This window comes from Macrobrachium nipponense, chromosome 1 (assembly GCF_015104395.2).
Source record: "Macrobrachium nipponense isolate FS-2020 chromosome 1, ASM1510439v2, whole genome shotgun sequence".
Taxonomy (NCBI): Eukaryota; Metazoa; Arthropoda; class Malacostraca; order Decapoda; family Palaemonidae; genus Macrobrachium; species Macrobrachium nipponense.
The window spans coordinates 30,706,848-30,728,225 of record NC_087200.1 but is presented as its reverse complement, the minus strand read 5'-3'; the positions used below and the strand labels follow the sequence as shown (position 1 = coordinate 30,728,225).

Genomic DNA, 21,378 nt, shown 5'->3' with positions numbered 1-21,378 from the left:
TGATTAAAATTGATTCCAGTGTTAAAAGCTCGTCATCTTTATTGGCTGATCCAATAATTTTAAAATCATCGATGTCCAAGCGGGAGCGACAGGTAATAGAGTGGTCCGGATGCTGGATAGCTCAGGATTGGATAATTTGCATCCTGTTCGGAAACTGACTCCTTTGTGGGCGCAGAAACGGACTTGTAGCAGCCTCTTCGTGCATCCAACATAAGTACCCCGATTACATCTGGGACAAGTGTATTGATAAACTATGGTTGGACACCAAAGGTGGGCTTAATCTGTCTTTAGCTCTGAAAAGAGATCGGATTGTTAGAGGATTTTTTTTTTTTCGGAATAATTTTAGGTTCAAGGGCTGGGGTAATTCCTTGTTAATTAATTGTAATACTTTCTTTTTGAAGGAACTGTCATGGAGGGAAAGGGAACTTAGCATAGATGATTAACTTGGGAACGCTATGTATAGGAGGTGGGGGGTTTATTTTTGTCATGTTTAATAATTTATTGAGGGTTCTATAAAAGTGCACTGAGGGGAAACAGTTGTTGCTAAAAAAGTTTACTAGAAAATCTATTTCGTTGTGGAAAGAGACCCAACTGGAAGTGAGGACAAAGGCTCTATGAAGGAGGGTGGAGAGGGCATTTAATTTAAAATTAAAATTACATGAGCTATAGAAATTTGTCCCTAAGCCTGTAAATGTACTCTTTCTGTAAATTCCTGTATGAAAGCTATTATTGTCTCTAGAAACAAGTAAATCTAAAAATGGCAATGAGTTATGGGATTCTTTCTCTATGGTGAACTTAATATTAGGATGTTGAGAGTTAATAAATTCTAAAAAAGCTTCGGCATTAAAATCAAACCTAAACAACGCAAACGTGTCATCCACGTACCTTCTGGTAAAATAGGGGGGTAAAATGTTGAGGGGCAACTGTCAAAGATGGTCTCCTCCAGGGAGTTCATAAAATATTGGCGAAGGTGGGACCAAGTGGGCTGCCCATCGCCATCCCTTCAATTTGCTTAAAACAAGAGTCTTTAAAAATAAAAGTCGTGTCCTGCACGGCCAATTCTAAAAGTTGCTTAAATAACGGACGAGTAAACCTTTAAAAATAGAATCAGAGAGAGGAAAAAGTTTATCTAAAATAATTTCGATAGTTTCTCTACCTGGAATACTGGTAAATAAGGACTCAACATCAAAACTCACCATGAAGAGATCAGAATCTTGCTTTAAAATATCATTTTTAAAATCAGTGATGTTTTTTTACGTTATGGGTACTATGGGCGAGTGGTTCTAGGAGGGGAACAAGGTACTTGGCAAGGTGATAATTAGGGGTGTTAAGTGAAGATAGAAATTGTCTAAGTGGGACGCCCTCCTTGTGGATTTTCGGGAGACAGTACATAATGCCATAAGTGGCCTCAGTAACATATAAATTCTGAAAAGTCATCTCATCAATAATGTTTTTATTTTTAAGAAGTCTCAGAAATCTGTTGATCTTGTCCTCTACTTTAATAATATTCTGAAGGTTAGGAGTTCCCAAGTTCTGAAATTTAGTGGTATCGTCGAGTATCGAACACATTTTCGTCACATAATCGAGTTTATCTAAGATTACTGTTCCCTTACCTAAATTTCAGAACTTGGGAACTCCTAACCTTCAGAATATTATTAAAGTAGAGGACAAGATCAACAGATTTCTGAGACTTCTTAAAAATAAAAACATTATTGATGAGATGACTTTTCAGAATTTATATGTTACTGGGCCACTTATGGCATTATGTACGGTCTTCCCGAAAATCCACAAGGAGGGCGTCCCACTTAGACCAATTCTATCTTCACTTAACACCCCTAATTATCACCTTGCCAAGTACCTTGTTCCCCTCCTAGAACCACTCGCCCATAGTACCCATAACGTAAAAAAAACACATCTGATTTTAAAAATGATATTTTAAAGCAAGATTCTGATCTCTTCATGGTGAGTTTTGATGTGAGGTCAGATATTTACAAGCCCATTCCAGTTAGAGAGAAACTATCGAAATTATTTTAGATAAACTTTTTCCTCTCTCTGATTCTATTTTTAAAGGTTTTACTCGTCCGTTATTTAAGCAACTTTTAGAATTGGCCGTGCAGGACACGACTTTTATTTTTAAAGACTCTTGTTTTAAGCAAATTGAAGGGATGGCGATGGGCAGCCCACTTGGTCCCACCTTCGCCAATATTTTTATGAACTCCCTGGAGGAGACCATCTTTGACAGTTGCCCCTCAACATTTACCCCTATTTTACAGAATGTACGTGGATGACACGTTTGCGTTGTTTAGGTTTGATTTTAATGCCGAAGCTTTTTTTAGAATTTTATTAAACTCTCAACATCCTAATATTAAGTTCACCACATAGAGAAAGTAATCCCATAACATCCATTGCCCATTTTTAGATTTACTTGTTTCTAGAGACAATAATAGTTTCATACAGGAATTTACAGAAAGAGTACATTACAGGCTTAGGACAAATTTTTTATAGCTCATGTAATTTTAATTTTAAATTAAATGCCCTCTCCACCCTCCTTCATAGAGCCTTTGTCCTCACTTCCAGTTGGGTCTCTTTCCACAACGAAATAGATTTTCTAGTAACTTTTTTAGCAACAACTGTTTCCCCTCAGTGCACTTTTTATAGAACCCTCAATAAATTATTAAACAGAAAATAAACCCACCTCCTATACATAGCGTTCCCAAGTTAATCATCTATGCTAAGTTCCCTTTCCTCCATGACAGTTCCTTCAAAAAGAAAGTATTACAATTAATTAACAAGGAATTACCAGCCTTGAACCACTAAAATTAATTCCGAAAATCTCCTAACAATCCGATCTCTTTTCAGAGCTAAAGACAGATTAAGCCCACCTTTGGTGTCCAACATAGTTTATCAATACACTTGTCCCAGAGTAATCGGGGGTGGTACTTATGTTGGATGCACGAAGAGGCTGCTACAAGTCCGTTTCTGCGCCACAAAGGAGTCAGTTTCCGAACAGGATGCAAATTATCCAATCCTGAGCTATCCAGCATCCGGAACCACTCTATTACCTGTCGCTCCCGCTTGGACATCGAGATGATTTTAAAATTATTGGATCAGCCAATAAAGATGACGAGCTTTTAACACTGGAATCAATTTTAATCAAAAACTAATGTACCGACTTTAAATGCCCAGTCCTCGTCAGTTCAGCTGTTCATAAAAGCCTTAACCACTTGTTTTGTTTACATAGTTTTGTGTGTGGGTGTTTTTTTTACTTTATTTATTTTTTTTTTCTCCCCACTCTGTCCTTCAGTCACCTTCTATTTTTTACTCTGGTAGGTTTGTCTCTCCAACCTAGTGTTGTACAATAATTTTTACATTTAAATGTTTTAGTGTTCAATTTTAAATTTTAAATATTATACGTGTTTTATCAGAATGAGAGTTTGTATGTTTATATTTTTATTTTTTTATCATTCCCAGCCTTGAAAAATGCATCGAAGTGATGTGAAACGTCGGCAATAAATTATGTACTACGCTGAGACATGCCTTTTACCCTACCTCTCCACCTTATATATGTATATATATGTTAATATATATATATGTGTATATATATATATAATATATATATATATATATATATATATATATATATATAATATATATATATATATATATATATATGACAATTCTTCGGCAAATCAAAGTTTTTTTCCAAAAACCATTTTTCACCTAAGACAACGATGCCCTAATGATATATATATTATATTTGATATATTATTATATATTTATATGACAATTCTTCGGCAAATCAAATTTCAAAACATTTCACTAGACGATGCGAATTGGAAATTATTATATATATATAATATATATATATATATATATATATATATATATATATATATATATATATATATATATATAGACATGAATTTACCAATTTGCATCGTTTATTGTAATGTTTTTGAAAATGAGTAGCCATAACTGTTGTTGGAATTATTGCTTTGTATGCTCTCAAAGCATCTAGCCGTCAAACTTTGTTCTGAATGACCACTAATTTTTTTTCTACCACGGAACGAAGATGTCATAAGATATTAGAAAGCGTGATCATAAGATATAACCATACCTTAAGAAGGCCAAATATAATCATGAAAATAATACATTATGCTTCACTAATCTTTAGCCTTTTATGAAAGTGAGTACTGACGGTTATATGCTTCTGATTACAGGTAAGTATCTCGAATAATGGGCTCTGAATTTCTTCCTCTTGTTCTTCATCACACCTCACTCCCCATGCTAATGGGTTGGTTGCCTTGATGCATCTTCTCCAGATGTTTTTATCTAAAGTTCCTTCCTCCACTAAGCCCTTCTTTTCCAAACCCTCCTTCACTTTATCACTCCATCTAATCCTTTGCCTCCCTCTTGACTTTCTACCCCTCACAGGTCACAGGTTTCTTCCATCTTTCCTCCTAAACCAACCTTTCCATTTACCCAAAGATTCTTCATGTTGATTTGCTTTTCACATCGGTAATCTTCACTATACCCAGCTCTTCTCCATTTCCGATAGGTAACTACAACTACGATGACTATGACAGATGTCCCACTTATAAAGACAATACCAAGTGTGAGACTACTACAGATTTGGTCGTCGTTTACAACAGGGAAGGAGGAGTACAGGACAGCCAGGCCCAGAGGGAATACATCACGTGAGTATTATGGGCATTGCAATGGATGAAATGAGAGGCAAACGCTTGAAGTATCTTGTGTATTTTGAGAAAATGAGTAATTCTGGTTCTGTTCTCGACCAGTAGACATGGATGATGTTCATGTCTAATTTGGACATAAGATTTTTAAGCTGAAATTGATCTTGTTGGTCCAAGTGTTTGCCTTTTAATCCAGATAATTTCAGAGTCATTGATAAATAAGTCAGTTTTCTCAGTCGTTCGAACAGCCATTTCATTCTTTCCTCTTATTTCTCACTATCATCCTCATAAAATAAAATCTGGAACACATTCTCTAAGGCTTTTCTTAAACTCTTACTCTGCCAGAATTTTATTTCTTGTTTCGTGAAATGTGGAAGTAAGTGATCTTCGAATGCCTTGGTTCAGCAACTACTCTCCCTTCTTCCATTTTCTGCAACTTATTATAATCTCCCATTTTTCAAGTGTTTGAGAAGGCCATCAGATTCCCCATCCTAAGGCCTCTGCACATGATAAAAAAGTTGCCCTGTCCCTTCTCCTTACAGTCCCTAGTGGTTGGGTATAGCCGTCAGTGTACCCACCTCATGTAGTATACTGTAGGCATTACTACAATAGATTCACTTCACCCGTGCATCTCATGCCCAGCGCCGAAAGTTATGTTTGAAAGAGGTTGGAACGTAGATGTTGCCTATGTGAACTCTCTTGAGAGACGGAGTTTCCAGCCCTGTGATTGGCTTATCAACAGTCAATCAGGAGCATCGTAAGGGACAGGCCTAGACATCAGATGCATGGTTGATGTGAATCTATTATAACAGGTGTTGGCATCGTCCCTTCGGCCGCTAGCTGCATGCACATTTTAGCTCCATTATCACTCCCTTTCTTCAGTCTCGCTGTCCAACACATTTAACTTCGTGTGACGGTGGAGTTCTCTTCCAGTCCAACCTTAAGATACTTGTACTTTATCTCCTTTCTTATCCGGATCTCTTCATCCGCTGTCCAGCCACTCCAACTCCTTTTCATTGGCTTAAATGCTGAATGGCCGAAAATACCTAAGTGCTTGGCTTAACAGCATAAACCTTATCAAATAAAAATCTCCTCCTTACAGGCTGTTGGCTCAGAAGATTGGTGTGGGTCAGGACAGGTCTCGCCTCGGGGTCATAGATGCTCGTAATGCCGAATGGCTTATGCCCGTCACCAACGTGTCCAATGTAGCTGACCTGGGTGCCAACTTCACCTTGAACTCTCAGCAATGTGAGTGTGAATGACATTGATTTTCACATTGCAAGAATTTATAGTGTTGTGTTGATTAAATGCAGTGCTTAGCTACAGACTTTGTTATTAGTTAATTACTTAATTATCAAATTGTTGCTAAACTCGATAATTAGATAGTGAATCTTCAAGTAGCTGACCATCAAATTCTTCAATGGGTGCATTAAACCTTGAAACTTTTACTATATGGCCATTATATTAAATGGTATGATTAAATACAAAATATGGTATTAGATGATGCAAATTACTTTAAATGAGATCATTAAACCATAACCTTTTAATCATGTCATCTGAATGAGATTGATGAGATGGCTGAATGTTGGATCTGTCATTAGTACAAAATTTTTCAGAGGGCATTAATTTTAATGTACGATCTGTCATTGGATGACAGATTTGTCATTGACAGTATTCACTTCAGAAGACACCAACTGATGTGGGAAATTTAGGATATCTCTTGTTGTAAGATTTGTCACTGATCAATACATGATGAAGCATTTGCCATCAGAAAAGGTCACAAGATCATATAATTCAGAATCTGCCCCAAGACCCCATCATCGTATGAAGTCTCATGAAATGGCAACCATTGATGAAATACCACTGGAAAATATCAAAATATGAATTAACGTAAAACTATATATTAAAGGACTTGATTACACTGTATTTCCTCACATAAAGAAGGGTTACATAATCTGCTATGTGAACTTAACCCAGTTTCTTACTCATACCATGACAGGGGAATATAGGTTGTAGACCTTAAGATATAAGCTTCTTAGGGTTCTTATACACGACACGTGGGCAAGTATGCTTTTGGCGATGAGTGTCGAGGCATGGTATCGAAGCACGCACGCAAATATTCAAGCTCAATCGTAGCTGGCCAGGAAGTGTAGGTGGTTCAGCATTTCTGTCTACATGAGCATTTTCCGAGCATAGTTACGGTACCATGCTACGAAACCATACATGGCCAAGTATCGTGTATAAGAGCAGTTAGACTGATTAGCCCATTATGAAAAGACCAAAGGAACATATTACACATCAATGACTGGTGAATCTACGGCAGGTTTCATTGATACAATTAGAGAAATTTCAATGATAAATTGGAGTTGTGAAACACGTCTTGTTTTGATTTTGATAAATTGCATAGCATTCATGATAGACTTAGCAGTGCATTATATGCAATCCAATCCTCTTTCCAGTTGGCAGTGGAGGTTCCAGTGCTGATGTGATGAGGATTCTGGAGACACTCAGTAACTACTACTTTGACTTCTATAACCTTTCTCTCAGCTCTGGACAAAACGCAACTGCTAATTCACAGGTAAGGAAAATTTACACAAGTTAAAAAAGGGAATATCGAGTAGCAAGTCCCATTTCAAAGATTAATTCCTCGGAGACTAACTTAAGATATTGGTCTAGTTTCCTGAATCTGTTTGAAAGGTCAATCTGCCTTATAACGACAAATGGCAGTTGCTAATCTTCCCAGATGTGTCAAGTTGAGGAGATTAACATAGTTTTTTTAAGTCAGTGGCAGCTATATAGTCACTCATATAAGTTCATGGATGTCTCCGCGTATAAAGCTGAATTCCATCCAACCCTTTCCTGGACAACGGGTCTATATAGTGACGTAAGATGTGCACACACCGAAACTTTCTACAGCAGAATTAGGTAGTTGAACATTTGGCCAATTTTGCACTCTCAGACACCTGTCATCCAGAAAGGGGTGAAATGGAAATCTCTCTCAAACACCCAGACATCCATGAACTTATATGAGTGACTGTACGTCTTTTTCAAGTCCAATTTCAGAGGCTCTTCTGCTCATTTAAGGCAATTTACTCGTAATAGGTCTAGTTTTACAGCCTATTTTGTATGTTAGTTTGCATATTTATGTAGTGTCAGATAATTTTGGAGCTAATGAAATTCCTGTTTTGTGATACACCTTAATGGGTTTCGTTTGCAAGTACTGAATCGGGAGTTTTTTCTTAGGATATATATATAATATATATATATATATATATATATATATATATATATATATATAAATTAATCAGAAGGCATTGAAGAAGACAGCATTAAACATATGTCACTTTATTCTTATTGCGACGTTTCGAGACCAATATCACCCATCAATCCAGGCTAAAATAAAAGATAAAAACTGATATACAATACAGCATTAAATTATTTTTGTTGACATAAAATCACATTGAATAAAGTAATAAAAGGAAAGTCACAACACTGAAATACAAGTTACTCTAAAAAATGAAATAAGGTAAAACCAAATATATAAAAATAGATAAAAAGGCATTATTAAATTAGAAGAGTTAAAAAAGACACCTTGTCTCAACGACGTTCGGTTGCTGTATGGGAAACGCATCGAAAGTAAACAAGAAGGGCCTGTTTTAAGCTATGTACAAGGGAACAGATGAAGAGTGGTTGTTTAAGGTTGGAACTAGTTTCTTTATAGCTAGAGATTCTAAAATTGGAAGGTGATGTTCGTATGGACTTGATAACAATATCTTGAAATCCTTATAATTTATACTGTTTTTATAAGATTTCCCCGTGATTTTTACCTTAAACAACCACTCTTCATCTGTTCCCTTGTACATAGCTTAAACCAGGCCCTTCTTCTTGTTTACTTTCTATGCGTTTCCCATACAGCAACCGAACGTCGTTGAGACAAGGTGTCTTTTTTAACTATTCCTATTTTAATAATTTGGTTATTTTATTTCATTTTTTAGAGTAACTTGTATTTCAATGTTGTAACTCTCCTTGAATTACTTTATTCAATGTGTTTTTTATGTCAACAAAAATAATTTAGTGCTGTATTGTATATCAGTTTTTATCTTTTATTTTATCCTGGATGATGAGACATTGGTCTCGAAACGTCGCAATAAGAATAGTGACATATGTTTAATGCTGTCTTCTTCAACGTCTTCTGATTTGTACTGCCGAGGAATAGCCTAACCATCATGTTTATATACTATATATATATATATATATATATATATATATATATATATATATATACTATACACACACACACACACACACACACACACACACATATATATATATATAATATATATATATATCGAACTACAAATGTCCTTTAATATCTAATTCGCTCTACCTCGGAATTAATATATTTTCATATATGCTTAACCGAGGGGGAATTTATTAAGCGATAATAGAATTGGCCATCGACAGGCACGAACCAGCGACTTCCCAATCCCAGGACGGGCAGTGGTTTGCATATATGAAAATATATTAATTCCGAGGTAGAGCGAATTAGATATTAAAGGACATTTGTAGTCCGATATATGTATATGAATCACGGTAATGTGATAGACTTATATATATATATATATATATATATATATATATATATATATATATATATATATATATATATTATGTATATGCAATTCCTATCTCAGTTTTCTTTTTTAATGTTTCCCGAGACCTATTTCAGGGCTTTCATAAGAGCTTATGCTCTAATTGTAAAGATAGTAGATATTTCCAAATGAAATATGAAGCTTAATAGCTGTGATTTACACTATCACTTCCCTGTGGCACTCCCCCTAAAAGAAAAACTATAAAAATTTATACAACATTCTGGCAAATATTGATATTGACATTTCTTATGAAATCACTCCCCTGTAGTATTTACCCCAAAAAGGGCGAAACTAGTAAAAAATAAAGCGTTTTTATTTACACAACTGGAAATGAGAGAAAATCTTACTATAATGGGTGTTACATATGTCTATCCGTCTGTCATTCAATCACGGCCAAACGGCTGGTCCGATGGGCATGAAACTTGGCAGTGTTATAGTGGGGACCCATAAGATGGTTTATAATGGGGTTTCATCCTACCTCCCCCCTCTCTCTCCGAAGGGGGTGGGGGTGAAAATGGTTTCCCTGGCTGGTTCTGCCCGTGAAACGGGGCTGGTTATACCCGTAGACTTAGTTACTATACGAATTTATCATAAGTACTTTCTGTATACATAGGTTTGCTAGTAGCAGGAATGCTCACAAATATGCATTTTTATTAATTTGTAACAAATTTTCCCATTCCCAGGTCGTTGTCTGGAATGTACCCAGAACCGCTCCGGACTTTAACGATGATAATAATCTGAAGATTCTCAGGGATTTCAACCTGTCTTTCCCAGGTAAGGAGATCATAAGCTCATGATCTGTGTATGATCTCTCTCTCTCTCTCTCTCTCTCTCTCTCTCTCTCTCCCTCGCAGACAGGATGGAAGGTTATTTTGGCCATTTCAGCGACCCTAACACAGGGCGAGAGGCTAACTCCATATGGCAACCCTGAATTCAGTTTCCAAGTCAGATCTAGCATCATTGGTCTCAATAGATAAGGCAAATAATATCATTGCTTTTAATAACCATCATTAATCTAAATCCAAACGGGTAGGGGGGAGGGGGAAGGACCTCGATGAGGTAATCTTAATCTAAGTCCAAACAGGGGAGAGCCTCGACGAGGTAATCCCCACCCGCTGGGAGGTTTTCTAAAATGAGGGCCAAGAAGCCTCCAGAACTCGGAGAAAAAGTGCATGTTTATCCACCTGTCTTTGAATCAGATAAGGCGAAAAGAAGGAGAAATGGAAGGACAATTGATTGTCAAATTCAGCAGATATAGAGAGATTGAGGAGATTCGCTTTTTTTTTTTTTATTTATTTATCTATTTTAACTTATGACGACAATATTTAGGGAATTTTTCAGGTGCATCGTATACAAAAAGCTACGTCAAGTACCTTACGTTACTCTGCTTTCATGTAGCAATTTTTATGATAGTAAAGAGTGGAGTTGACTGCTTGTAAACTAAGGGTCTTACACAATAAGTAAAAATATATATATGGATGTCCACTGCTTTTAACGTAACGAATTCTATGCAGTTTAATCATCCGTTTCTTTAGAGGAAATCTTAAAAAAAAAAAAAAAAAAAAGGTTTGATATGTCTTCTTTCTCATCTTACTTTCCACCCTCTCCTAACAATTGATTCGTAGTGCACCAGCGAGGTTCTCCTCCTGTTACACCTTTAAAGCCTTTTTATTGTCAATTTCCGTTTCAGCGCTGAATGGCCTCATATTATTGCTATTATAATTATTCAGTAAATGTATCTTATTCACGAAGAACAAGGCCATAGGGGCCACTGACTTGAAATTCAGGCTTCAAAAGAATATGGTGTTCATTAGGAAGAATGAAGAGGAAGTAATGTGAAATAAAGAAAGATACTACTTATCAAAAAAAAAAAACAAAAAAAAAACAATAAATATATAAATAAATAAGAAAATATTAAAATGCAAGAAGAATAGCGTTAGGGTAACCATGCATTGCATTTTCGCTTGAACTTCTCAAGTACCAGTTGCACGACATATAGTAGGTCCCAGCGATTGGTCCTCGGCCTAAATTCTGTATTCTATTCCTACTCTGATCCTCATCCTCCAGATGTTTACTTCCTGCTTGTGGGAAACAACCAGGCCGACTATGCGAACGTGTTGCACGACAAAGAGAAGGACTTCTTCAAGATAAACCTCCAAAACCCGGAGGAAACAGCGGACAAGATCGCTGAGCGCGTCTGTCAGAGTAAGTTGACGATAAGTCACTGGTATGGTTTAATTTTAATATATATATATATATATATATATATATATATATATATATATATATATATATAGTATATATATATATATATATATATATATATATATATATATACATATATATATATTTTGCTTTCTTTCAGACACAAATAACGTATCATTACTACCTAAATTTCCCCTTATTTTCCTCTCGGCTTTCTTAATTTTGTGTTGCTTATTCCTTACTTAATTTCTTAATGTGTCAGAATATCATAATTTTCCACGCATTTTCCTATATTTTCGTGTTGTTTATTTCTTACTTAATTTCTTGATGTGTCATAAGATCATAATTCTCCATCATAATTTTCCACGTATTTTCCTTTCAGCTTTCTTAATGTTATGATGTTTACTCCTTACTTAATTTCTTGTCAAGAGTAAGTTATTCGTCACTGTTATCGGTTCCGTCTCCTCGAAGTCACGTTTGTTATTCGTTTGCGTGGAATTCATAAATGCCTCTTTTGATTTTGTTGGCCTCACCTTCCTGTTAGAGAGTTTTCCAATTTTATCAAAATGTTTTTTTGGATAGTATATTATCAACGTTGTTTTTTCTTTATGTATACTGCTTCCCTGGGGAATTGGCTGCATCGTAACACAATCTTGAAAATATACATTTCTTGAAATAAAATACCAACTGTATCTTACTTCAACTTCAGATTTTGTAATGTTAAAATATAATTGTAAACTCCCATATGATAAGGTGATAAATTGAACCCTAAGCTGTAGACTATTTCAAACGCAGTATACTTTCTTATCTATACAGATTTTATTTGTTTAAATGTGTGGAATTTCCACAAGTTGCTCCCACTGTGGATATGAACCAGGAACGTCTTTCTATCATTTGTTATCTGGCGGATTTCGTTCGATAACCATGAATTTGAACTGCCATGTTTTCGTAACCTAGAGTGGTTCTCACAACTGGCTATCATTTCGTTATCTGATAAGTCTTATTATTTTTGAGAGCACTTTTAACCTATGATAAGCTGATGCGATGAAGTTTCAAATGGGAAAAGGAATCAAATTCATTCCGCGTTATTTTCTTTGTCTCGAAAAGAAAATCATCACTTTATATGATAATAGCTTGCAGTAATAAGTGTTACGAACACCAACTAAGGAAGTGATAGAAAACTATAAAAGATCCTCTGGGTCTATGGTATCAGAACAGATAGGGAGATACGTGCAAATAGACCAGACGTGACGTTGATTGACAAAACCAGGAAGAAAGTACCACTCACTGATGTCGCAAGACCACGGGACACCAGAGTAGATGAGAAAGGACGATAAAAAATTAATAAGCATCAAGACCTGAAAATAGACATAAGAAGGATAAGGGATATGCCAGTGAAAATTGTACCCATAATCATAGGAACACTAGGCACGATCACAAGATCCCTGAAAAGGAACCTGGAAAAACTAGATGCTGAAGTAGCTCTAGGACTCATCCAGAAGAGTGATGGACTCTTAAGGAGGCAGGATGCAACCCGGAACCCCACATTATTAAAACCACCAGTCGAATAAGATGACTGTAATAGAATAATAATAATAATATAATAATAATAATAATAATAATAATAATAATAATAATAATAATAATAGTCCATTGCCTGAACGAATGAATTTTCTTTGTTACCAACTCGGCTAAATATTACCACTAACAAATCACAATTCACCACAGAATTATTTTACAGCTGCCAACGGTTTTCTTCTTTCTAAAAATGAACTTGAAAACAGTGAATTTGATCACCTCACCAATAAATTTGATTACTTCATCAACAAACAAATTTTTTTTTTGCCAACTACAGAGTTCATCACCTCAAAAAAAAAAAATAATAATAAGATAAAAAAAAGATTCAATACTTGCATTAAGCTACAAATGTCCTTTAATTTCCAATTCGCTCTACCTCGGCATTAATATATTTTCATAAATGTTAGCCGAAGGGGAATTTTTTAGTTAATAATAATTTTGTCCTATCGAGCGCTGGTTCGAATCCACGAGAGGACATTATCATCAACTAGAAAATTCTCCTTCGGTTTACATAATGTGAAAATATATTCATTCCGAGGGAGAGAGAATTGGATTTGTAGCTTAATGCATTTATATATTGTATATGTGTGTGTATGTGAATCTCTGTCTGTACATCTCATTCCTTCTTCTCTTCTGCAGTTCCCAAGGTATTCTTCTACCCAGCCTGCAACACCGACCTGCCGCAGTACACAGACTACCGCGAGGACACCCACGTCTTCAAGGGCTATGTCACCCCGAACTTCACCACCTACGCCAGAATCGCTCCCCAGAACTTCAAGTATTCTTACCACGTGACACTCACTGTAAGTCTTGGGCGTGGGGGATTAGGTGTAGGGGGGGAAGGGGAGGGAGGGGAGGAGTAGGGTAGGCTGGAGGAGGAGGTGTGAGAGCGGCTATAAAAGTGTTTGTGTTTGGGGTAAGATTTGTTTTTATTTCAACCAAACCTTTTTTTGTGTGTTGATTGTGAGGCGTGAATATTTTTCCGTTCAGGCCTTTGGTTTTATACTCATTATTTCGCTCTTTTTTTTTTTTTAAGTATTCAAGTTTGCTTAGTTATATACATGGGCGGCCGTAGCATATATATGTATATATATATATATATATATATATATATATATATATATATATATATATATATATATATATATATATATATATATATATATATATATATATATATATGGCTATCTATATTTAATTTTCTCTCACCGTTCTCTCATAAAGTATACTTAGGGCCCGCTGTTTCTTCGTACTATATCTCAGCCTATTATCAAGAATTCATCTGATCTTATATCACAGTCCTTTATAACACTTTATTCCTTTCTCTTCTCCTTTCTTTCTTTATCACGGCCTTTCATTTATTTTTCTTATTTCCGTCTTCGGTTCTCAAAGCCTGCTGTCAGTGTTCAGTGTCCTTGTTTTATTCTATCAATACGTTTTTTTTTTTAATTTAACAGTACTTTTTTTTAAATTTTATCAATCCCTTTTTTATTTTATCAATGCCCTCTGCCATGTTCCTCCTTTTTAACAGTGCTTTACCTAGGTTCACAATTTCCATTTTATCACCCAGTACCAGTTTTCACATATCTTTTTTTAATCACTCAAATTACACTACAGTCGTATATACCAATCTCCATTACGACCTCAGTACCAGGTCAACTTTAGGAAGACTTGAAGAGAAGATAATTTTTTTATCAGTCCTGTGAATACTTCAGTATAACTGAAACTGTTAAAAAGAATCTTTCAGTCTATGACTTATTTTGTTACGTTAATTTTTAGAAGTACCTTTTTTTCAGGGTTTTTAGGAAGTTTTCGGTTTTGGCAAAAGTTCACTCCTTTTCTGTTATTCAGTTACCTCTCTGTTTCCCATTTTTTTAAAAATTTTCCCCTCTCTCTCTCTCTCTCTCTCTCTCTCTCTCTCTCTCTCTCTCTCTCTCTCTCTCTCAGCCATTAATCGATATTTTCCTTTTTCATGTTCTCCCTCTTTATGCTCACCTATTTCTGTTTCCGTTCGTTATGTTCTCCCTTTTTCACATTCTCCTTTTTTCACATTCTCCATTTTTCACGTTCTCCCTTTTTGGCATTCTCCCTTTTTCACAGTCTCCCTTTGTCACATTCTCCCTTTTTCACATTCTCCATTTTTCACATTCTCCCTTTTTCACGTTCTCCCTTTTTGGCATTCTCCATTTTTCACATTTTCCATTTCTCACATTCTCCTTTTTTCATATTCTCCATTTTTCATATCCTTCCTATTTCACATTCTCCGTTTGTCACATTCTCCATTTCATACATTCTCTCTTTTTCACATTCTCCATTTTTCACGTTGTCCCTTTTTCACATTCTCCCTTTTTGGCATTCTCCATTTTTCATATCCTCCCTTTATCACATTCTCCCTTTTTCAAATTCTCCATTTCATACATCTCCCTTTTTCACATACTCCATTTTTCACTTTCTCCATTTTTGCATTCTCCCTTTTTCACATTTTTCATAGGAAACATTTTCCCTTTTTCACATTTCCCATTTTAATATTCCCCATTTTTCACATTCTGCATTTCTCACATACTCCCTCTTTTACATTCTTCCTTTTTCACTTTCTCCCTTTTTCATATTCTCCCTTTTTCACATTCTACATTTTTCATATCCTCCCTTTGTCCCATTCTCCATATTTAACATTCCCCTATTTTCACATTCTACCTTTTTCATTCTCTCCCTTTCTCACATTCGCCCTTTTTCACTTTCTCCCTTTCTCACAACCTCCCTTTTTCACGAACGCCCTTTTTCACATTCTCCCTTTTTTGCTTTCTCCCTTTTTCATGTTCTCCATTTTTCATATCCTCCCTTTTTCACATTCTCCTTTAACATTCCCCCTTTTTCACATTCTCCATTTTTCATATCCTCCCTTTTTCACGTAATCCCTTTTTCACATTCTCCATTTTTCATATCCTCCCTTTTTCACATTCTCCATATTTAACATTCCCCCTTTTTCATATCCTCCCTTTTTCATATTCTCCATATTTAACATTCCCCCTTTTTCATATCCTCCCTTTTTCATATTCTCCATATTTAACATTCTCCCTTTTTCACGTTATCCATATTCCCCCATTTTCCTACTCTCCCCTTTTCACGCTCTCTCGTTTCTGTCTGCAGCTGCAGAGTCAGGACGTGAAAGTGTGCGCAAGCAGAGTCAGCATGAACCTGGATAGTACGGCGAGTGACATCCAGTGCCAAGAGGCAGCCAACGGGATTTTCGAGTGGCACGAACTCTGCACGGACAGCAACCTGACGCTGTGCCATCCCATCTACCTGTCCATCTCCGGCACGCCTACGGGCAACGTCCGCTGCGATGGTGAGGAGAGAGAGAGAGAAGAGAGAGAGAGAGAGAGAGAGAGAGAGAGTACAAGGTCTAGTTCTTTGCTAGTTAGGAATACATGCATACGAGCAGATCACACACACAGATTGGCTAGTCCAAGGTCTAGATGTTTGGCTAGTCCTAGGTTTAGATGTTTGGCTAGTAAGGTATACATGCATACGAGTAATTCAGACACACACACACACACACACACACACACACACACACAGAGAGAGAGAGAGAGAGAGAGAGAGAGAGAGAGAGAGAGAGAGAGAGAGAGAGAGAGAAGGTGGAGGTTGGCTAGTCCTAGGTTTAGATTTTGGCTAGTTAAGTATACATGCATACGAGCAAATCTCTCTCTCTCACACACACACACAAACAGTGGAGTGAAGGAAGTATGGTTGGTTACAACATGCATTTGTAAAGCCTAAATGTTATAACATTTCATGTAACGTCAGTTGCTCGTTTGGGTAATTACAGCAAATCTTTATATATATATATATATATATATATATATATATATATATAGATATATATATATATGTATAATATATATATATATATATATATATAATATATATATATATAATAATATATAATATATATAATAAGATATATTTATATATATATATAGATATAATATAATATATATATAAATATATATATATTATATATATATAGAGAGAGAGAGAGAGAGAGATGAAGGAGACGAGAGAGAGAGAGAGAGAGAGAGAGAGAAATGAAACGTAACACTCATTAACCAGAATAGCCTCAACTAGATATTTTTGAATAATTATTTTATTATCTCTGTTGTCCAAATATTTTGAAGTTATATCATCACAACATTAATTTCTAATCATCCTCTAAATAGTAAACGACATTCTTGTTTCTTTTCCATCCAGCCAACGACTGCGAATTCCCCAACCAAGTAGAGTACAAGATCGGTCACGAAGGAATCGTGTGCGGTGCAGCATCCTTCAGGATCTCCCTCCTGTTGTTGGCCATCTTGGCACTCCTTCACTACTACCTAGTCTAAGGCATCCACTCCTTCGTCTGCGTGTTGATCAGCAGAAAAAGGGCCGCCTTCATTAGCTCGACATTAGGATTAGCAGGGTCTTCGGAAGGTTGTGTGCTTGTGTCATTGGAAATTTCGTCCGTTTTCTTTCGTAGGAAAACGGAATTTTGATACATTAATAAATAAACGGGCAACTTTGATAACTTAGATAATTTGATGGTTGTGTTGAAAAGTGATTCTTCATTCTGTTCTAACTTGAAGAACGCGAATCATAATTAAATATGTAAATAGATAAATGGGTCACCTAGTATAGATGGGATTTATGATGCTTATATGTAACAATTGTATATTCAATCTATTTTATTCTTGAGGAATTTAACCTATGCTAAATGGAAGATAGATGAATAACTATGGCAAATTTTCGGGCATCTGGGCAGGGGGTTAAATTAATTTTTTTTCGTGGGTACGGAAGGTCAATAACCGCACATTTAAAAATGAATTCATTACTAACAGAAATACAGAAGAGGATGAAATTCCAAATAAAATTATCACGTCTGAGTCACAACAATTCGACTTCTAATCCAACGAACGTTTGTTTACATTCCGGATTGTGGCAAAATTTTGATTCACAAAACGTGGTTACATGTGCGGTTACACAGTGATTGTAGATACTTTTGTCTATATAATATATATATATATATATATATATATATATATATATATATATATATATATATATATATGTATATATATGGTCGACTTGGTCTGCCTATTGAATGTTCAGATCTCAGTTCCCGTATATATTTTGGAGGCCCACGTACGTGCGTTGATGACTACCTGATTTTTTCCATAATAGCAAAGAAGTTCCTATACTTAAATTACTATGTTAGTTATATCGTTTACCTCTACGTAGTTTTTATTTCTTTATTAAAGTCACAAGCGACATTTTAGAGGGACCTGCACTTTGAGAGTTTGATGTCACAAAAAAGCTTGTGCTTAATGATTTAGGTTAGAGGAGAGCAGCTTTCCCTGTAACATGTTTTAAATTAAGAAGAGTTATTTAATGTTATACATGCCTAATCAAATAGAGTTGCCGCTTTTAGTATTTATTTTTTTAGATGCTGGATTTTTATACGAGTATAAAGCTACTATTTCAAGTACTATAATCGCTTCCACTGAAAGGACTTGAGAGTTTTGAAGAGGCACATTCATTGTATTTTGACCTTAGCTCTTCCAAAGATTTTTGTGGGTCTTATATACGATATATATATATAGATACTATATATATTATATCTAATATTATATTATACATAGCATATAAATATATATAATATATGATATATATATTATTAGTATATTATATTTATATATATATAAATATTATATATATATTATATAGATATATATGAACATGATACACTCTATATATTTTTTTAAAACAAGGATTGAGGTCATGTTATAGTTTAGTCGTAAATACCAAGTATTGTTTTGAAGTCATTCACTTTACGTGAGATTGCAATTTGCAGTATATATATATATATATATATATATAGTATATATATATATATATATATATATATATATATATATATAAAATTAGGCATGACGTCTCCCATTATGCCAGCGTAAAAGTTTAAAGCAGTTGACTTCAAGTGCTATTCATTCTTCGTTTTGAATAATCCATCTCACGTATTATTCCGGGAGGAAGACAATCAGTATATCCTTAATACATTTCTTTTGTACATCGCCGTTCGACAAGCTTGTGCGAAGAAGTTTATGAATTCTTTCAAACGCTGTAATTTCTGAACAGCGACCTTGGGTGTAATTTTCCCCTCTGAAAAACCGGTTTTTGTTTCTGTGTAATTTTCAAAAATGTCATTTTTGAGCATCTTTTTCTGGGAAAATTCCGATACAGTTTCTTACATTTTGACAACTTCAAGGTTAGTTTCTGAAGTCGTTCCTTCCTGCTTTAACAATTCGTAAACGAATAATTACATTTGGCAAATTATGGGTATCAGAATGCTTAACCTTTCTATCTGGGACATTGTGGGACATTCTGGGACATTGTGGGACTAGTCAAAGGACGATTCCTGTTTGGGGGGCGGGGGAGGGGGGTGGCGCTTGTTGGGTTTGGAGGCATTGTATTTACAAGTGATAGTGATTCGATTGTCTCACTGTCCTCTTTTTGAAGAATTTCTATTGAATGAACTTAGGGATTTGTGAATGAACATTTGTAAACACTAGTAATGAAGGCAGGTGTCTATAGGATAAGTTGTATGTATTTTTTATGTGTAATGATGTTTGTAATGATAGAATTCTAAGGAGATGATTTTTCTATACAAGATGTCTTTGTATGTAGAGTTTAAGCGTTGTTTACATCATTCCAGTGATTGTGATGTTTTCTATGTGATTTTAATATTAGGGCAAAGAGGTATCGCTTAAGGCTCTTCGGAGAGTTGCAAAGCAGAGGAAAATTAAAATGTATAGGATATTTTTTGATGATTTAAAAATTTATTAGGTTTTGAGTTCATCTATATAAGTTTGGCGACGGGGTCTGACTTACGTTACGAACACGAATTTCTGTTGAAGGATGGTATGGTTAATGAATACTGGTGCCGAAGAATTTCATTTTGAGTGTAAAAAGAAAGAAAAAAAGGAGTCGATTCAGTCATTAAATATGCAATAATTTGTAATGTCAGTCACTATGTGAAGATTGTCGAATCTTTCAAACTCATACCAGTCCTAAAGTAATGTAGGCACCAATGGAGAAGTTTCGTTCATATGATGGAAAATATGTTGACCACAATTCCTGTGACAACCAAGAATGGACGACCTTTGTTGAAAATACTTAGAAAAAAACCCCTGAACGACGGGATAAAAGAACAAAAATCAATCAATAAATAAAAATACTGTACGTGGATATTATGAGATAGCTATATTCATGCTCTTTGAAACATCTACGATTGATAAAAAGGGTACCAATAATGAAATTTGAAACCTGGGAAGAAGGAGTGCTTTGCAGTTCTGACCCGCCTGACGGCAGCTTTGTAAAAATCATATTTTTGTTATGTTGTTGCGCGAGAATAAATACGTTTGCAGCTCTGAATGATGAAAATGGTTTGCCTCGTTTTTCAGGACCGTAATTGAAATGGGTACTATAATTCTGCAGCATTAGAAGAGGAAAACACCCCCTTTTTTTTTTCTTCCAAAATGCTACGACTATTAATGCAGTACCTTTGCAGCTTTGGATTGGAAATGTTTACGGTGTTTATCACAGCTGCTATACGAATTGTTTGAATGTTTTTCTTTTTTTTCTTTTATACGTCATTTGTCTGTGATTTCAATCAAAACAATGTGTGGATGTGAGTGTTTTGCGCCAAAGATGAAGTTTTTCTTGTCATGGTTTTGTTAGAATATGAATAAAATAATTATCTTGGGATCGAACTTAGTTTCATTGCCTTTTCTTTCAATGATCTTATGTGGTTTACATTAATAGATAATCAAGGTTATCACTTCAATCCAAAGTGTTAATCAAACACGTCGATGTATGTGGTTACCGAGTACTATAGTAGATTCACATCAACCTGGCATCTGATGTCTAGGCCAGTCCTTTACGACGCTCCTGATTGGCTGTTGATAAGGTCTCTTGAGAGAGTTCACATAGGCAGGATGTATGTTCCACTTCTCCTGAGGGATACTTTAGAAAGACGTATCCCTCAGGAGAGGTGGAACATACATCCTGCCTATGTGAACTTTCTCAAGAGACTGAGAGTTTCCAGCAGTGAAAGTATCCCTCAGGAGAAGTGGAACATACATCCTGCCCATATGTGAACTCTCTCAAGAGACTGAGAGTTTCCAGCCGTTAAAGTATCCCTCAGGAGAAGT

The 21,378-nt window shown here is 35.4% G+C and overlaps 1 protein-coding gene across 5 annotated transcripts in view; it reads left to right on the top strand.

Annotated features, from left to right (window-relative positions):
• Positions 1 to 18,746, top strand: part of LOC135219208 (uncharacterized) — an 80,478-nt gene extending 61,732 nt beyond the window's left edge. For all 5 annotated transcript variants that reach the window (XM_064255772.1, XM_064255769.1, XM_064255773.1 and 2 more), the window contains 8 exons: positions 4,559 to 4,697; positions 5,797 to 5,942; positions 7,154 to 7,272; positions 10,030 to 10,120; positions 11,414 to 11,551; positions 13,769 to 13,932; positions 16,277 to 16,475; positions 17,381 to 18,746. In XM_064255772.1, coding sequence (XP_064111842.1) covers positions 4,559 to 4,697; positions 5,797 to 5,942; positions 7,154 to 7,272; positions 10,030 to 10,120; positions 11,414 to 11,551; positions 13,769 to 13,932; positions 16,277 to 16,475; positions 17,381 to 17,514 — 1,130 coding nt within the window. In that variant the 3' untranslated portion in view covers positions 17,515 to 18,746. The remainder of the gene's footprint in view (positions 1 to 4,558; positions 4,698 to 5,796; positions 5,943 to 7,153; positions 7,273 to 10,029; positions 10,121 to 11,413; positions 11,552 to 13,768; positions 13,933 to 16,276; positions 16,476 to 17,380) is intronic.
• The last annotated feature ends 2,632 nt before the right edge of the window (positions 18,747 to 21,378 follow it).